The following is a 13,801-nucleotide window of genomic DNA, read 5'->3' on the forward strand; positions in this document are numbered from 1 at the left end:
ATCCTGTATTTGATTGTGTTTATCTGCAGTTAGTTACACGAATTCAGATATGGGAAGGGTTTAAGAGTTTTAAGAGTTTTTAAGAGTTTTAGCCAAATGCTTTACAAGATAGTATAGATATATAGAGAGGGGTAATATATTTTGTCAACAAAACATATGGTGTTAATTTTGTAAACTTATTGGATCATTAAGATTCATCCTTTAGTAGAAGTTACTTCAAATGTTTGATTTAATGATGAAAGACAAATAAGTAATTTTTATGTGTAAGTTACTTTTATGGTATTTAATAAGATATTACAATTTTTTATGTGTAAGTTACTTTTATAGTATTTAATGATGTTCATAGGTGTTCATAAGAATGTGTTCATAACCATAACGTATTCATAAGTATTCTGTTAGAATTCAATGATCATCCTAATTATATTTTAGATTTTTTATATTTAAAATGAGATGTTTATCCTGTATTTGATTATGTTTACCTGCAGTTAGTTATACGAATTCAGATATGGAATTTTAATAAGTTGTACATACGCACAAACTACTTGCAATCTTGAGTTTTAAGTAACATGCATTAATAAACAGTACTTTACGCATAAAAAGTGATTTTTAAGAGTTTTTGTCAAATGCTTTATAATATAGTATAGATTAATTTTTATTTTTTAATAATTAATGTTTATTAATATTTATTATAATTAGTAGTATAAAAAACAATTTAATATTAATAAACGTTATAAGTAGAAGAAGTAAGGGGACGCTTACCAAATGTTTACCTGGGTAAGCGTTTACCAAGTCACATTACCTTAACAGATGAATATGATAAGAACCAAAAATCTTACTCGGTAAGAGTGAAAACAAGGACCGAGAGTCTCACCCGGTAAGTGATGGCGATGACTCTTACCACGGTTAGCGCTTACCAAGTAAATTATTACATACAATGTCGTTTTGGTGGCTCAAATCTTACCCAGTAAGTAAATGATAATGTTGAATGTTACCGGTAAACGCTTATCAGGTAAGTGGTTAGGTAAACGACCCCTAATGAAAAACTTTTGATAAGCTGCTTCAACTAACGTCTCAATAAGAAGTTGTTTGTTTACCTCTTAATAGTTCAATTAAGAGGTAGCCTTTGAATCGCGAAGAAGTGAATATTGTTTGGTAAATAAAAGTCTGTCTCTTAATGGTTCTAAAATCATCGGAATAATTTTGTATCTTGGGTCTTCCTTAACCATTCAGCACCCTAATTTCATTTTGAATGATTACCAAACAACTATATTTTATTTTGTACCATCTATACTACGTTATAAAACATTTGGTTAAAGCTTTTAAAAACAATTTTTCATACATAAAATACTGTTTATTGATGCATATTACTTAAAATTCAAGATTACAAGTAGGATGTGCATGAGTACATCTTATTAAAGCTTTATGTTTGAATTCGTGTAACTAACTGCTATTTAAACATAATCAAATACATGATAAACATCATTTTAAATATAAAAAATCTAAAATATAATTAAGATAATCAGCAAGTTCTAACAAATTACTTAATCATTATCTTAAAAAGTTATTTTATTAAACCAAAGATAAGTTAATTCGTTTTTAAAGTTCAATTAAATTATAATAAGAAATTGAATTAAAGAAATTACATAAAAATGCGAACTTTTAAATAGTCAATTTGATACTAATATCGTTTATTTTTTCAAAATTTTATAATATCTTCAAATCTATATTTCATTCAAAAACAAAAACATTTTCGTTTTTTCAAAACCACATAAAATCGCATTATAACATCGATAAAACCAAAATATAAAACGAAACATTAAAATCAAGATATATTTTATTACATTATATAAATACACTTCTAATATTATAAAAGCCACTTAATTATTCTGTACTAAACAATCATCTCCTCCCAAATAAAACCACACGTGTTTGGAGTCGGAGTCGCACAAATAAAACCACACGTGTTTGGAGTCGGAGTCGCACAAATAAAACCACACGTGTTTGGAGTCGGAGTCGCACGCGCTCACGTGTGACGAGTCAAAGTCAACTCATCTGGAACCATCTCCGGCTTCTTGCGTCAGCGTCTACGTACCCGGAATTGCCCCCTTCCTCAAGCCACATACCTTCTCCCCCGAATTCCACACATAAATAAACAAATATCTCGTGAATTTAGCTACCTACGATTTTCCCTGTAATTCGCAGTTTTCATCGTGATTGTAACACCAACTGAGGTAATTTCTCTCGATTTTTCAATCTGTGATCGATTCTTTCACTCTCGTTTTCTCTGTCTTAGATAAACATGATGATATTCACGCCTTCCATAGCTATACCTCCCTTTCCGAATTTGATGAATAAAGATGCCTGGATATTTTTTACAAGTAATTTTAGCGATGATCTTTTGTTTTCCTTGTGTTTTTGCGGCTTATGTTCTTGAATATTGTTGAATTCGTTCTTTTTTCTTGTTAACCCTTTGAATTGCGACATAAATAAAGAATTCTGTTGCTTATTGCTCTAGAAATTGTGTTTGATGCTCTTATGATGATCGAAACGTTAACTCTATGGTTGATCAATATATGAAGTTTGAGATCGGATGTATTGTAGGCTTCTTTCCATTCAATTTGGAAACCTAGGATAACTTTGATATGGATAAGATGATGCCGCCAATGAAGATGCTACTTAGTAGTAGTACTTTAGATAGTTATGGCCAGTGTAGTTTAATTCTCTCCCCTGCAGTAACCAGCAAATTAAGTTCGAATTTTGGGATATCGCAATTTTATTTCCAAACGTCTACCACATGGTTGTTGTTTTGGATTCTATGAACTTTGATCTCTTAGTAACCTGATAATGCAAAAAGTTTGATGAAATCCAGGCTTCCAATCTAATTTTTCTGGTTAATGATAGCCGCCTACTTCTTGCAGGAGGTAAAAATGGAGCACGAGAGTAATTTCCATGAAATATCGGTTACATGGAGGGGGAAGAAGTATGTTGTGAATATGGATTTAGGTGCCACTCTCGAAGAATTAGGGCATGAATTACAGAAACTGACTGCAGTGAAAGAAGACACTTTGAAGCTCATTGTTCAATCCCATAAAATGTCAATATTGTTATCCCCTTTCTCTGATGAGCAATCTCGTCTCACTTTGCGGGAAACATCCATTACTGAGGTGCCAATATTTTCTTTTAAATGCTTTGCGTATAGTAAAATAAAATGTAGAGTCCAGATTTTCTATAATATCTTGGATCTTGAATTGTTGGTTGCTTACTTTCTTTTTAGGGGAAACCTATACGGATGATGGGATCACGGAAAGAAGAGATCGATCAAGTTCTAAAAGATGCAAGGACGGACATGAGGATAGCTGGATTTGATGAAGAAGAAAAGCGAACGAGGCAAAGAATGTCAAACGGGTTTCATACCCCACAGAAACTTCCTCAAGGAAAATATATATTTGGTGATTTTAAAACACTTGATCTTCCAGGAATCGAGGTACTTAATGATTCTTGTCTTGGGAACTTGTTGATTTATGTATTCATCACTCAATAAAGTAGATATAATTAAGAGTCACATGTGCTTAGGTGCCAGGATCATATGACTAGGTATGCTTCTACCTTTATGATTCTGGTTGGGCCTTTAGCTGAAATTGTTACAGATACATGAGTAGATATTTTCCTTAGACATTCATTAGTAATCAGGATGTACACGATCATTATCTTTTAGATTAGATTGTACTTCACTAGAAGAGGAAGTTTGAATATTTTAATGCCTTCATATTATTAATCTTTTGTGGTTATTGGGACCTAGGATATCATTTCCTGGTTCTTGGTTCTGGTTTCTGTGACCTTATGTATGAAAACCTTGTGGCAAAACACTAAAAAGTTAAGTTTTCTTTCTAATGTTCTTTTTAGAAGTTATCGCATGTATAGAAGTAGAACAGTAAGAGTTTTCTTCTGGAAAATGAAGCATAAAAGATCACAGAAGGCCGAAACTTAGATTCCTTCATCTACTTGTTTCGTTTAGCACTAAGCTTGATATATAGATAAGACAACACATTGTGAGCCTTCCAAATTGTCATGGGTGCGATTTTATGTTAAAATTTTCTTATGGTAAACAGTGATAGGACAAAGTTTTCAGAAAAAAATGACTTGACTATATGTGCCTTATAGTTAAATCCTCCAGCTTCAGAGGCACTGAGACTAATGCACACTCTTGCTGCGGATCGAGGAATTGTCGCTGTCATGAATAAGGTATTGCTGGTGTTAGAAATACTTCCAATTTTATCAATATTTAACAAAAACTGGGAGGCTGTATATTATGTTTCTAATTCTGATCTCCTTTGTCTATGCAAAGCATCAATGGCGTGTGGGAATCATGACTGAGATGGCTCCGGAGGGGTATGTTGGCGTAAGTCCTGTGTGCATCCTTGGTTTAAACAAGGTAAAGTTCATTTCTGATCTTAGGAAAAAACAAAAATTGGTTTCCCTTGTTTTTGTTTTTCTGATCATCCTCGGTTATGTTCTGGTGGTACAGAATAAAGGTGAGGAGATATCTTTGCGTCTTCGAACTGATGACCTTAAAGGTTTCAGAAAATATCAGAGCATTAAGAAGACTCTTTTGCATGAACTTGTAAGCTTCTATACCATTCATAACATCCTTTCTTCCTGTAATCACAACCGCATGCTGTATTGCCATCAGAACAAATTATATTGTTCTAAGGAACTTATAAATGGGATTTTTTTCACTCAATCGGTTCTTTCTTCAGGCCCATATGGTTTTCTCTGAACATGATGCGAACTTCTATGCTCTAGATAAACAGGTAAGACAAGCATCCCTAATTGTTCTTCTTCTATACTGGAACTCTTAATCATAGCCCTTTTTGGTAATCCTATTTCGTAATGAGCAGCTTAACCTGGAGGCAGATGCTCTGGACTGGACAAGATCCACGCGACACACCTTAAGCGGGACCCAGAAGTATCAACAACATGAACCGGAGTTTCATGTTTCTGATAGTAGTAGTAGCTTGTCTCATAAACTTGGGGGGAACTCATCTTTAGATTCACTGGCTAATGCTCGAGCATCTTCAGTTGCTGCTGCTTACCAGCGTCTTGTGATTGCATCGAACAATCCATCAAGAACACCCGAGTCACTTTCAGAACCCGATCCTGATGCTTCTATGGACATTAGCGAAGGTCAGAAGAAACGAACTTATGAACCTGACCCTGATGACTATGAGGTGTTGACCAACAACCATGAGCCTGACCCGGATGATAGCATAAACGGTGAAGCCATGGACTCTGAACCATGCAGAGAATCGACAGAAAACATTATTACTTCTGAACTCGATCACAGTGAAACTGAAGAAATTCTGGTTGGTGTGTCTGAAAATGAAGTTAAGAGGGAAAATAACGAACCTGATCCTGATGATACTCATTCAGACAGAAAGACAGGGGCAGAGCCAGACCCTGATGATTTAGATGGTATGTTACATGATGAAGAACTACAGAGAATTCAAGATCCTGTTATGGTTGCTTGTAATCGTCTGAAGAAGTCCATTGAGACGCTGCAATCCGAAGTTAGTCCCTCTGAGGCTGCCATGGTTTTTCAGACTCTCGTTAAGATAGTCAGGAACGTTATTGAACACCCTGATGAAACAAAGTTCAGGAAATTGCGCAAGGTTTGTGATAATAAGAATGTCATATAGAACCTCGATTGTAAAAATTCATATTCCTTACTAGCATCACTAAATAAACTAATCATTATCTGGTGAATTTATCTGCAGGCAAACCCTGTAATCCAGAAGAACATAGCAAGTTACAATGGTAAGCATCTTTCTTCATTTCTGATTTCAGTTGCATGAACTTAAGCCATGTGTGCTTATTTTTGGAGCTTATTGGAAAAACCCCATTTGGTTGGCAATAAGCTCACTTTTTGAAAAGCTACTTCATCCCACTTTTTTTTTCTTTTCAATTATGCCCTTATCTTTTCCAAATTATTTTTTCCATATGTCATTTTATATTATTATCCAGCTTACCATTTAGTTTTTACCAAATGTGAATGGTTTACCAGTTAGTTGATTAGTTAACTAGTTTTCAGCCAACAGTTAGTTCATCAGCTAGTTTTTCAAACATATTGATGGTATCACACCGATTCTCGTGTGACGTCATAGCATTTAGGACTTTATTTCATTCCAAAGTTGTGTTGTTGCAGGTGCAATGGAGATACTGTTCTTGATTGGTTTCTGTGAAGATGTGGTTCAAGATGAGATTGGTAGAGCAGAATCTTATTTGGTATTGAAGAGGAATGATCCAGGCTTGTTGTGGCTGGCCAAATCCTCTTTGGAGACATGCATTGCTTTCTAGACCATTGTTAAAGAACAGTGATTCAGTTGCATATGTACATAGAGAGAGATTGGAGTATTTGGATTTGTACATGTTTCGCATATAAAAGGCTTCTTGTATACTGATTGAAAAATCTTCGCTTTCAACATTGTTGTCATTGCCATTGTGAAATATGTTATAATCGCTTCCAAAAAGGTCAAATTTGTATACGTCTTATCTTTGAGTTATGTTTTTAAATAAAATATTATTTACTGGTTCTAATGTGTTTGTGTACATCGATTTTGCTTGTTGATTCTTGTGTTTTGTTTAAATAATTTGTATGTTTTAGAAATATCATTTGATTTAAAAAATAAACAAGAAGTTATCAAACACATAATTGATCCTGAGGGGTAAATCGGTCATTTATGTTATTCATACTATTGATTAAGAAAAAGTAAACAAGAGCATCAATTTAACTAGATAAACAAATTTATCCTTGCAGACTTAATGGAAAATTTGAGAAATAACTTTAAGTCCTGTAAGGATAAAGCTGTTTTTGTGAATTAAATTGTCTGTATAAATTGGAAATGCTTGTGTCTAAGAGGGTTTTTCTATAGATGAAAGGAGTGTTTTTTTAATTAAGAGTAGTTTTGGAAAAAAAAAATCTTGGCTTTCTGTATAAACATCTGTCTTAAATGCTTATTGAATAAACTACTTTTTATATCATTTATCCACTACCAACAATTATGTATAATAGCTGACTGAATACGATGTGAGTTGTATTAAGCTCACTAAGCTGCTAAGAAACAGGCCATTCGTGTCATGAACCATAAGATTTCTGATAAAAATATCAAAATTGATAGTTTAAGAACCAAAGATGACATCTTATTCATATACCAGGGGCCGCTAACAAAATACATAATTAAACATAATCCGCAGGGGTTTTAGCCATTTCTTGTGAAAAACCCCAAACAACAAAACTCTGCTGCTATGAACAGGCGTTGGTGGTGTAAATCTGCACAATTATGTTATCGTGTTCATCGTTCTTTCTCGTCTTCTACTGTTTCTCATGAACCCTTCAAGCCCCCTCTCTTTCTCCCTCAAAGAAGAGTTGTCGTCACTGGTAATTTCTTCTCCCGGTCGTTGAATTTACTCTACTATTCAGATTCCTTGCACATTTTCAAATATAATGATGATATATGGTGGTTGGATTGAGGAAGTATGCCATTTTACACTAAATTTCCTAAAGTTATTATTTGGTTTTGATTTTCTGAATGTAATATAAGTTACTCCTTTTGGTTAAGAAGATAATATTTCGATTAAGGGCGCTTGAAGTTGGGGTCGCATGGAACGCTAATGGTGATTGGTCACCCATTGGGTAAATGGATTCTTGAGTTCACTTTTGGCTTGTTGTAGGTTTAGGAATGGTTACACCATTGGGTTGTGGAGTAGAAACTTCGTGGAAACGCTTAATCAAAGGGGAAAGTGGTATCAGGGCTTTATCTCTTGAAGACCTGAAGATGAGTGGATTTGACAAAGATACTCAGTTGTATACTTTTGATCAGTTGACTTCTAAAGTGGCTGCTATTGTACCTTGTGGTGCTGAACCTGGCGAGTTCAATGAGGCATTGTGGCTTGATTCTAAGGTATCATGTAATAGTGATTTTGCTGGAAGCTGAAGTTAGACCATGTTTGGCATCCATAAGCTACTTTATTTTTTATGCTTATTACGAAATCCCCGTTCCGTTAGAAATATCAGCTAGCTTTTCGATACGCTACTTCAAATAGCGTTTCAATAAGCTTCAGGGGTTTTTTCCAATTATGGTCCTTATATTTTTCCATTTAATTTTGTAGCACAGGTCATTTTACATAGTCATCTAGCTTATCAGCTAGCATGACTGGTTTAAGACTAGCTTATCGACCAACAACTAGCCTTCCTGCTAGTTTGACAAATATAGCTTTGGTGTTGGCACAAATTTGTTGTTTTGATGATTTCCCAGTTATAACCAACCATTTTAATTGCTGTTTGGGTATTTTTTTTTGCAGCATGGTAAATCAATTGCAAGGTTTATAAGCTATGCACTATGTGCTGCAGATGAAGCACTTAGAGATGCAAACTGGATACCCTCTGAGCAGGAGGAGAAGGAGAAAACTGTATATACCTACATATGTTTTTCATGATCGTTCTGTTTTGCCTTCTTTCTGTTATTTCATTTTGTTTCTAACTTGAAGGAATCAGGGAGTTTCTATAGGTGGGGGAATTGGAAGCATTGGTGATATACTGGATGCGTCACAATTAATATGCGAAAAGGTTTGTTTTTGTACAGTTTTCAGCCCGATAAAGGATGGTTTATTTTTGTCTTCCTTACCAAACCAAACGAGCCCACTATATTCCACTCGGAGGTGGGGTACGAGGGAGGTAAGATGTACGCAGACCTGACATCTACCCGAAAGAGTAGAGCGGTTGGTTCCGTGAAGCTAGATATGCTAAACATTTGAGAAAGCTAGATATGAGTGAATGATAACAAGGAAAAAAGAAAGAGAGAATGACAAATATGCTTAATTTTGAGAAACTAGATATGAGCAACCAACAACAAAATAATAAATAGCAAGTAACGGGAGAAACATAACCAAGGTGCGGAAACTACACCTGCCTAGTCTAACTTAGGGTTCTAGTCTTCTAGATATTTATGCATGGATAATGACTGTAATTTGCTTTCTAACCCAGAGACTTCGCCGTCTTAGTCCTTTTTTCGTCCCTCGGATATTGATCAACATGGCAGCTGGTCACGTAAGCATGAAGTACGGTTTCCAGGTGTGTATGCTTGATACCATTGTTGTTTGTACTTACCATTGAATGCAGTAGCGTTATTAAAGAATTTATCATTATATTTCAAATAAAGGGTGGTTAAGGATGTAGGAACGCCCCACCTTGGGTGCGATTGGTATGCAGATGGGACCGAATATGATTGGACGGAACTAGATAGGACTGAGACTGGACTGATGAGAGTGAGGTAGGCGGATGGAAGAATTGTGGAAGGTTCTAGGGTTTTAATCTGGCATTGGTAGTTTAGTAATTTACCACTCTTGTGTTGTGCATTTTGTCCCCCTCAGTCCTACCTGTCCTAGTCTAATGTCGTGCCAAACTTGGGACAAGAAGATTTTGTTCGGTCCTATCATGTTGCGCGGACCAAACGCACCCTAGTGTGTACAGATGGGGAGTTGGAATAATTAATTGATCGATGTTTTGACGAGCCTGTGTCGTCTGCAACTTATTTTGTGTAAAAGGATCTCAACTACCTGCACAATATATGCACTCAGTTACATATGGTGATTTCCATCATTCATAAATGCGTCATCTGTTGTAAAAATGTAAGATATGGTTCCTAGTGTGGACCCTTTTCTGTTTTCATTTGATCAAATGCATATTCTAGTATAATTTTGAATTTAGGGACCCAACCATGCTGCAGTGACAGCTTGTGCCACTGGGGCAAACTCAATTGGTGATGCAGCTAGGATGATTCAGTTTGGAGATGCTGATGTTATGGTGGCCGGAGGAACTGAGGCCAGCATTGACGCTTTATCCATAGCAGGGTTTTGCAGGTAATAATCAAATCCTTATTTTAGCTACTATTTTGACAAACTTCCAGATCTGGCTTTTCTTGATGCCTACTAGTCAAATAAGTTTTTATGAGCAAGAAAGTCTTTAAGATCTTAATGAATTTTGGCCTTGTAAGATCTTAGTGAAATTTGATCATATGAGTGTGGGGACTGAAAATGGTCCAATAAGGGTAGGTTTGGTACGGTTGGGACTGGAAATAGGACTGGACGGGCGAGAATGAGGTAGGCAAGTGAAAACTTGCCGAAGGTTTTAGGGTTTTAATTTGACATAGGTAGTTCAGTAATTTATCAATCTTGTCCCATCTCCTGATTTGTATTCCACCTATTCCCATTCTGTCACAGTCTAATGTCCTGCCAAACATGGACAAAAAGTTTTTGTATAGTCCTGTCCCACGTACCAAACGCTTATTTATCCATCTAAAAGATTGATTTCAGACATGTATACAGAAGGTCTGATTTTAATTTGTAATTTAAATTTGTGGAGTTGTCATGTTGATGTGGCATGGATTCATCATTTCCCTTTTGTGCTAGAGCAAGATTGTATGCATTTCCTTGACTCGATGGTTTTTAATTTTTTCTTTCTTAGGTTCTTKTATGCATAGGTTGCCAATAACTTGGCTCTTAATGATATAAAGAAGGGAAGGATTCTAGACAGTTGGTTTTAGGAGGACTGATGTGATACAATGTACTAAATGCAGGTCAAGAGCATTATCCACAAAGAACAACTCTAGCCCTCAAGAAGCTTCACGACCCTTTGATTGTGATCGAGATGGATTTGTGTATGTTAATATATAATTGTAGCTTATTTAATTTTTATGTGATGACTGAACAGAATCACTCCCTTAACGTGTTTTTTAATGCAGCATAGGAGAAGGTGCTGGCGTTCTTGTCTTGGAAGTGAGTAATCATGCTTTTATAAGATAGTGTCATTCTCTTTTATGGTACTTTATGTGCTCACGCTCACACTTTTTCACAAGGCGGGTGTCTGCATGGAAATAGCCAACTTCTACTCTCAAAGAGTAGAATGGCTGTTTCCGTGAAGATCCACGGCTTGTGAGAAGTGCGGGATAAAAAGGAAGTTTCCCAAAAAACTTATATGGAAAAACATAAGGCGGAGCTACCAAATAAACTTGAAATAAGAAACACTTACAAGTAAGAAGTCAACCACAATATATGTACAAGAAAAACTACACATCATTAGTCTAACATAGGACACTGCTAACCTAACTGCTGGTTCACTAACCCTATCCTGTACCTCCAAACTCACGAGCTCTTGTCTATGCTAGCTACAGATTCCCGCCCCTAGTCTGCTACCCTAATCTTGCGTCTCCAATAATTCCTGTTAGAGGGTCATGTCTTCGGAAATGCTTAAAGCTGCCATCTCCAATGACTTTCTTTTTCTACATTTTCCCTTAGTTCTTAATAGCGTTTATATAGGAACTCGAACATGCAAAAAAGAGAGGAGCAAACATATATGCGGAGCTCCGTGGTTATGGGATGTCAGGTTTGACCTTGTCGCTCTTTCATTGTCGTTTTTTACTTTGACGTTTCTATCCATAAGACCATAACATATGCACGTCTTTTAAAAGGTGATGCACATCACATCACACAACCACACGCGGATGGAAGAGGCGCCATTTTGGCAATGTCACACGCTTTAAAGCAGGTATGAAGCTGAAGTCTTTTTTGAGTGCCTTTTTCATTAAGCCAAGTCCTGTATGCATTAAGCTGTTTCAATAGATTTAGATGAATTGTTATATTATTGCAGCTTGAGTGCTTTTATTTTGTTTGCTAAATTCTGTCTTTCTTGTGACTTCCAGTCTGGTCTTTGCCCTGATCAAGTAGACTATGTGAATGCCCATGCTACGTCTACGCCCCTCGGTATATCTATCTTTTTGATCTATAATTCTCTACGGACTGCGTATTTTACTTGTGTTTAGTCTTTTGCAATTACAAATCATATGGTGACTTTTTGGAAATGGATTCATTTACCAATAAGTATCAAAGTTACAAAAATTTTAAATCTCTTACTCATCAGGTGACATGGTGGAAGCCCATGCAATTAAATCTCTGTTTTCTGGACATGCAACATCTGGTGCCTTGGCTTTTTCTTCCACAAAGGTAACTTTTAAAACTCTTTCATAAACCAAATCAAATGAACTCGGTGTATCCTAAAAAGTAGGGTCTGGGGAGGGTGAAATGTATGCAGACCTGTCCTTTAGGGTGTGTTTGGTATCGAAACAGGATAGAACAGGACAAAACAGCTAGTTAGCTCTTGGTAAGCGAGAACTAGACTGAACAAAACAAATAAAATGACCAATCTATTAAATTATAATAAAATACTTTATATAACAAATATATCATTAGGAAATTTTCATCAAGACGATTAAAATGACACCAAAATAAAAAAGTTTATGTAGTTTCCAGTTTTTATTTTATACCTTTTCTATGTTATTAATATTTAATAAATTACATAAATTAATCAAAATATATAAACTGTATAAAAATAATATATTGAGGACAGTGAAGTGAGTTTAAAGAACATAAAATACAATAAAATAAAATTTTAAAAAAGGAATAAAATGTAAAGAGGAAGGCGTATTTGATGTTTTAGAAGAGAATTAAGTTTTATTTTGAGGTTATATTGGTAAAACATAAGTACGTTCCACTTTGTTCCATGAGGTGGGGGTGGAACACGCCCGTTCCACTCTCTTCCTGTCTATTCCACAAAAAGTCCTGCCAAACGTGGAATAATGACCCATGTTCTGTTCTGTTCTGTCATGTCCTGTCCAGTCCAGTCCAGCGCATTAAACGCACCTTATATCAAAGGGTAGAACGGATGTTTCCTTGAAAACCCCAACTTGTGAAAAAGTGTGAGGGAGAACGTAAGAACTAAGACCAGAAAATAATAAAAGTTGGACTGTTCCATCATAACTCCAGTTTCGAAATCTTGTATTTAACATTCTATTGGAACTATCGTAAACAAATCAGGGCGCTATCGGGCATCTTCTTGGGGCTGCTGGAGCGGTTGAGGCAATATTCACGGTTCTTGCCATACATAATGTAACTACATAATTTTGGTTTATTGTACTCATTTAGTTGCTGCGGTTATCATGTATTCATAATGAATGGGTTGTTCTTCTCCAATGCAGGGAATCGCTCCTTTATCGCTCAATCTGAGTAACCCAGATCCCATTTTCGAAGAAGATTTCATGCCCTTGACTGCTTCAAAGGAGATGCAAATTAGAGCAGCATTATCAAATGCTTTTGGGTTTGGAGGAACAAATGCTGCACTTCTGTTTGCAACCATGTCCTAACAAAAAAGGAGCAAAGGGTCTTTACGAAAACAGTCTCTCCACTTACCCTTCTCGTAGTTAGGCCCTGTATTTTATGGAATTTACTGGGTTCATTTGGTTTTACTCCGGTAAAAATCTTGTTCAATTAGCAAGCAAGTCAAAGTTTGTTGTGGTCAAATTTGACTATCGAAAGTACTATACATTTATGCACAAAGTTAAAAGTCTTAAAAACAACTCATAATGCATTTAGTACTACTACTTTATGCATTCAGTCTTAAAATCTCTTAATCTACAATTAAAATAACATATAGTACAATTTACCAATGCACATTATTTCCTTTCCTTTTTATGTTCTTACGATACTTTTGACATCTTTCACTCATGTCTTCATCATCTCATACCTCTATGTCTTCTCCCCATCCCCCAAGGTGAGATTCAAACTGATATTGACCATAAGTTATTAAAAATTCTCCCATTTATCTCCCATTCAATTGCTCTAGAACTCTTGATCTTGTTTTCGATCTCTTAATTTTTGCTCTTGGTGTAAATCGAACACATTTGTGGAATCGTTT

The 13,801-nt window shown here is 35.7% G+C and overlaps 2 protein-coding genes across 3 annotated transcripts; both read left to right on the forward strand.

The window, feature by feature from the left end:
- Positions 1–2,136: 2,136 nt before the first annotated feature.
- LOC112506599 lies at positions 2,137–6,456 on the forward strand. Of its 2 annotated transcripts, XM_025110763.1 has the most exons (10): positions 2,137–2,231; positions 2,919–3,164; positions 3,275–3,484; positions 4,162–4,242; positions 4,346–4,432; positions 4,526–4,621; positions 4,758–4,811; positions 4,899–5,669; positions 5,775–5,814; positions 6,203–6,456. In XM_025110763.1, exons 2-10 carry the CDS (start codon positions 2,928–2,930, stop codon positions 6,352–6,354), a joined length of 1,728 nt encoding a protein of 575 aa, XP_024966531.1. In that variant the 5' UTR covers positions 2,137–2,231; positions 2,919–2,927; the 3' UTR covers positions 6,355–6,456. The 2 variants fall into 2 exon arrangements, with proteins under 2 accessions (XP_024966531.1, XP_024966530.1); XM_025110762.1 differs by having other exon boundaries at positions 2,145–3,164.
- Positions 6,457–7,277: 821 nt separating this feature from the next.
- On the forward strand, positions 7,278–13,423 carry LOC112507346 (3-oxoacyl-[acyl-carrier-protein] synthase, mitochondrial). Its single transcript, XM_025111898.1, has 14 exons — positions 7,278–7,435; positions 7,729–7,958; positions 8,359–8,466; positions 8,552–8,623; positions 9,041–9,127; positions 9,764–9,915; positions 10,632–10,712; positions 10,797–10,830; positions 11,371–11,437; positions 11,523–11,599; positions 11,754–11,814; positions 11,972–12,054; positions 12,925–12,996; positions 13,086–13,423. The coding sequence occupies exons 1-14, from the start codon at positions 7,303–7,305 to the stop codon at positions 13,248–13,250; spliced, it is 1,422 nt and encodes a 473-aa protein (XP_024967666.1). The 5' UTR covers positions 7,278–7,302; the 3' UTR covers positions 13,251–13,423.
- Positions 13,424–13,801: the final 378 nt, after the last annotated feature.

This window comes from Cynara cardunculus, assembly GCF_001531365.2.
Source record: "Cynara cardunculus var. scolymus isolate 2C chromosome LG 2, CcrdV1, whole genome shotgun sequence".
NCBI classification, from domain to species: Eukaryota; Viridiplantae; Streptophyta; class Magnoliopsida; order Asterales; family Asteraceae; genus Cynara; species Cynara cardunculus.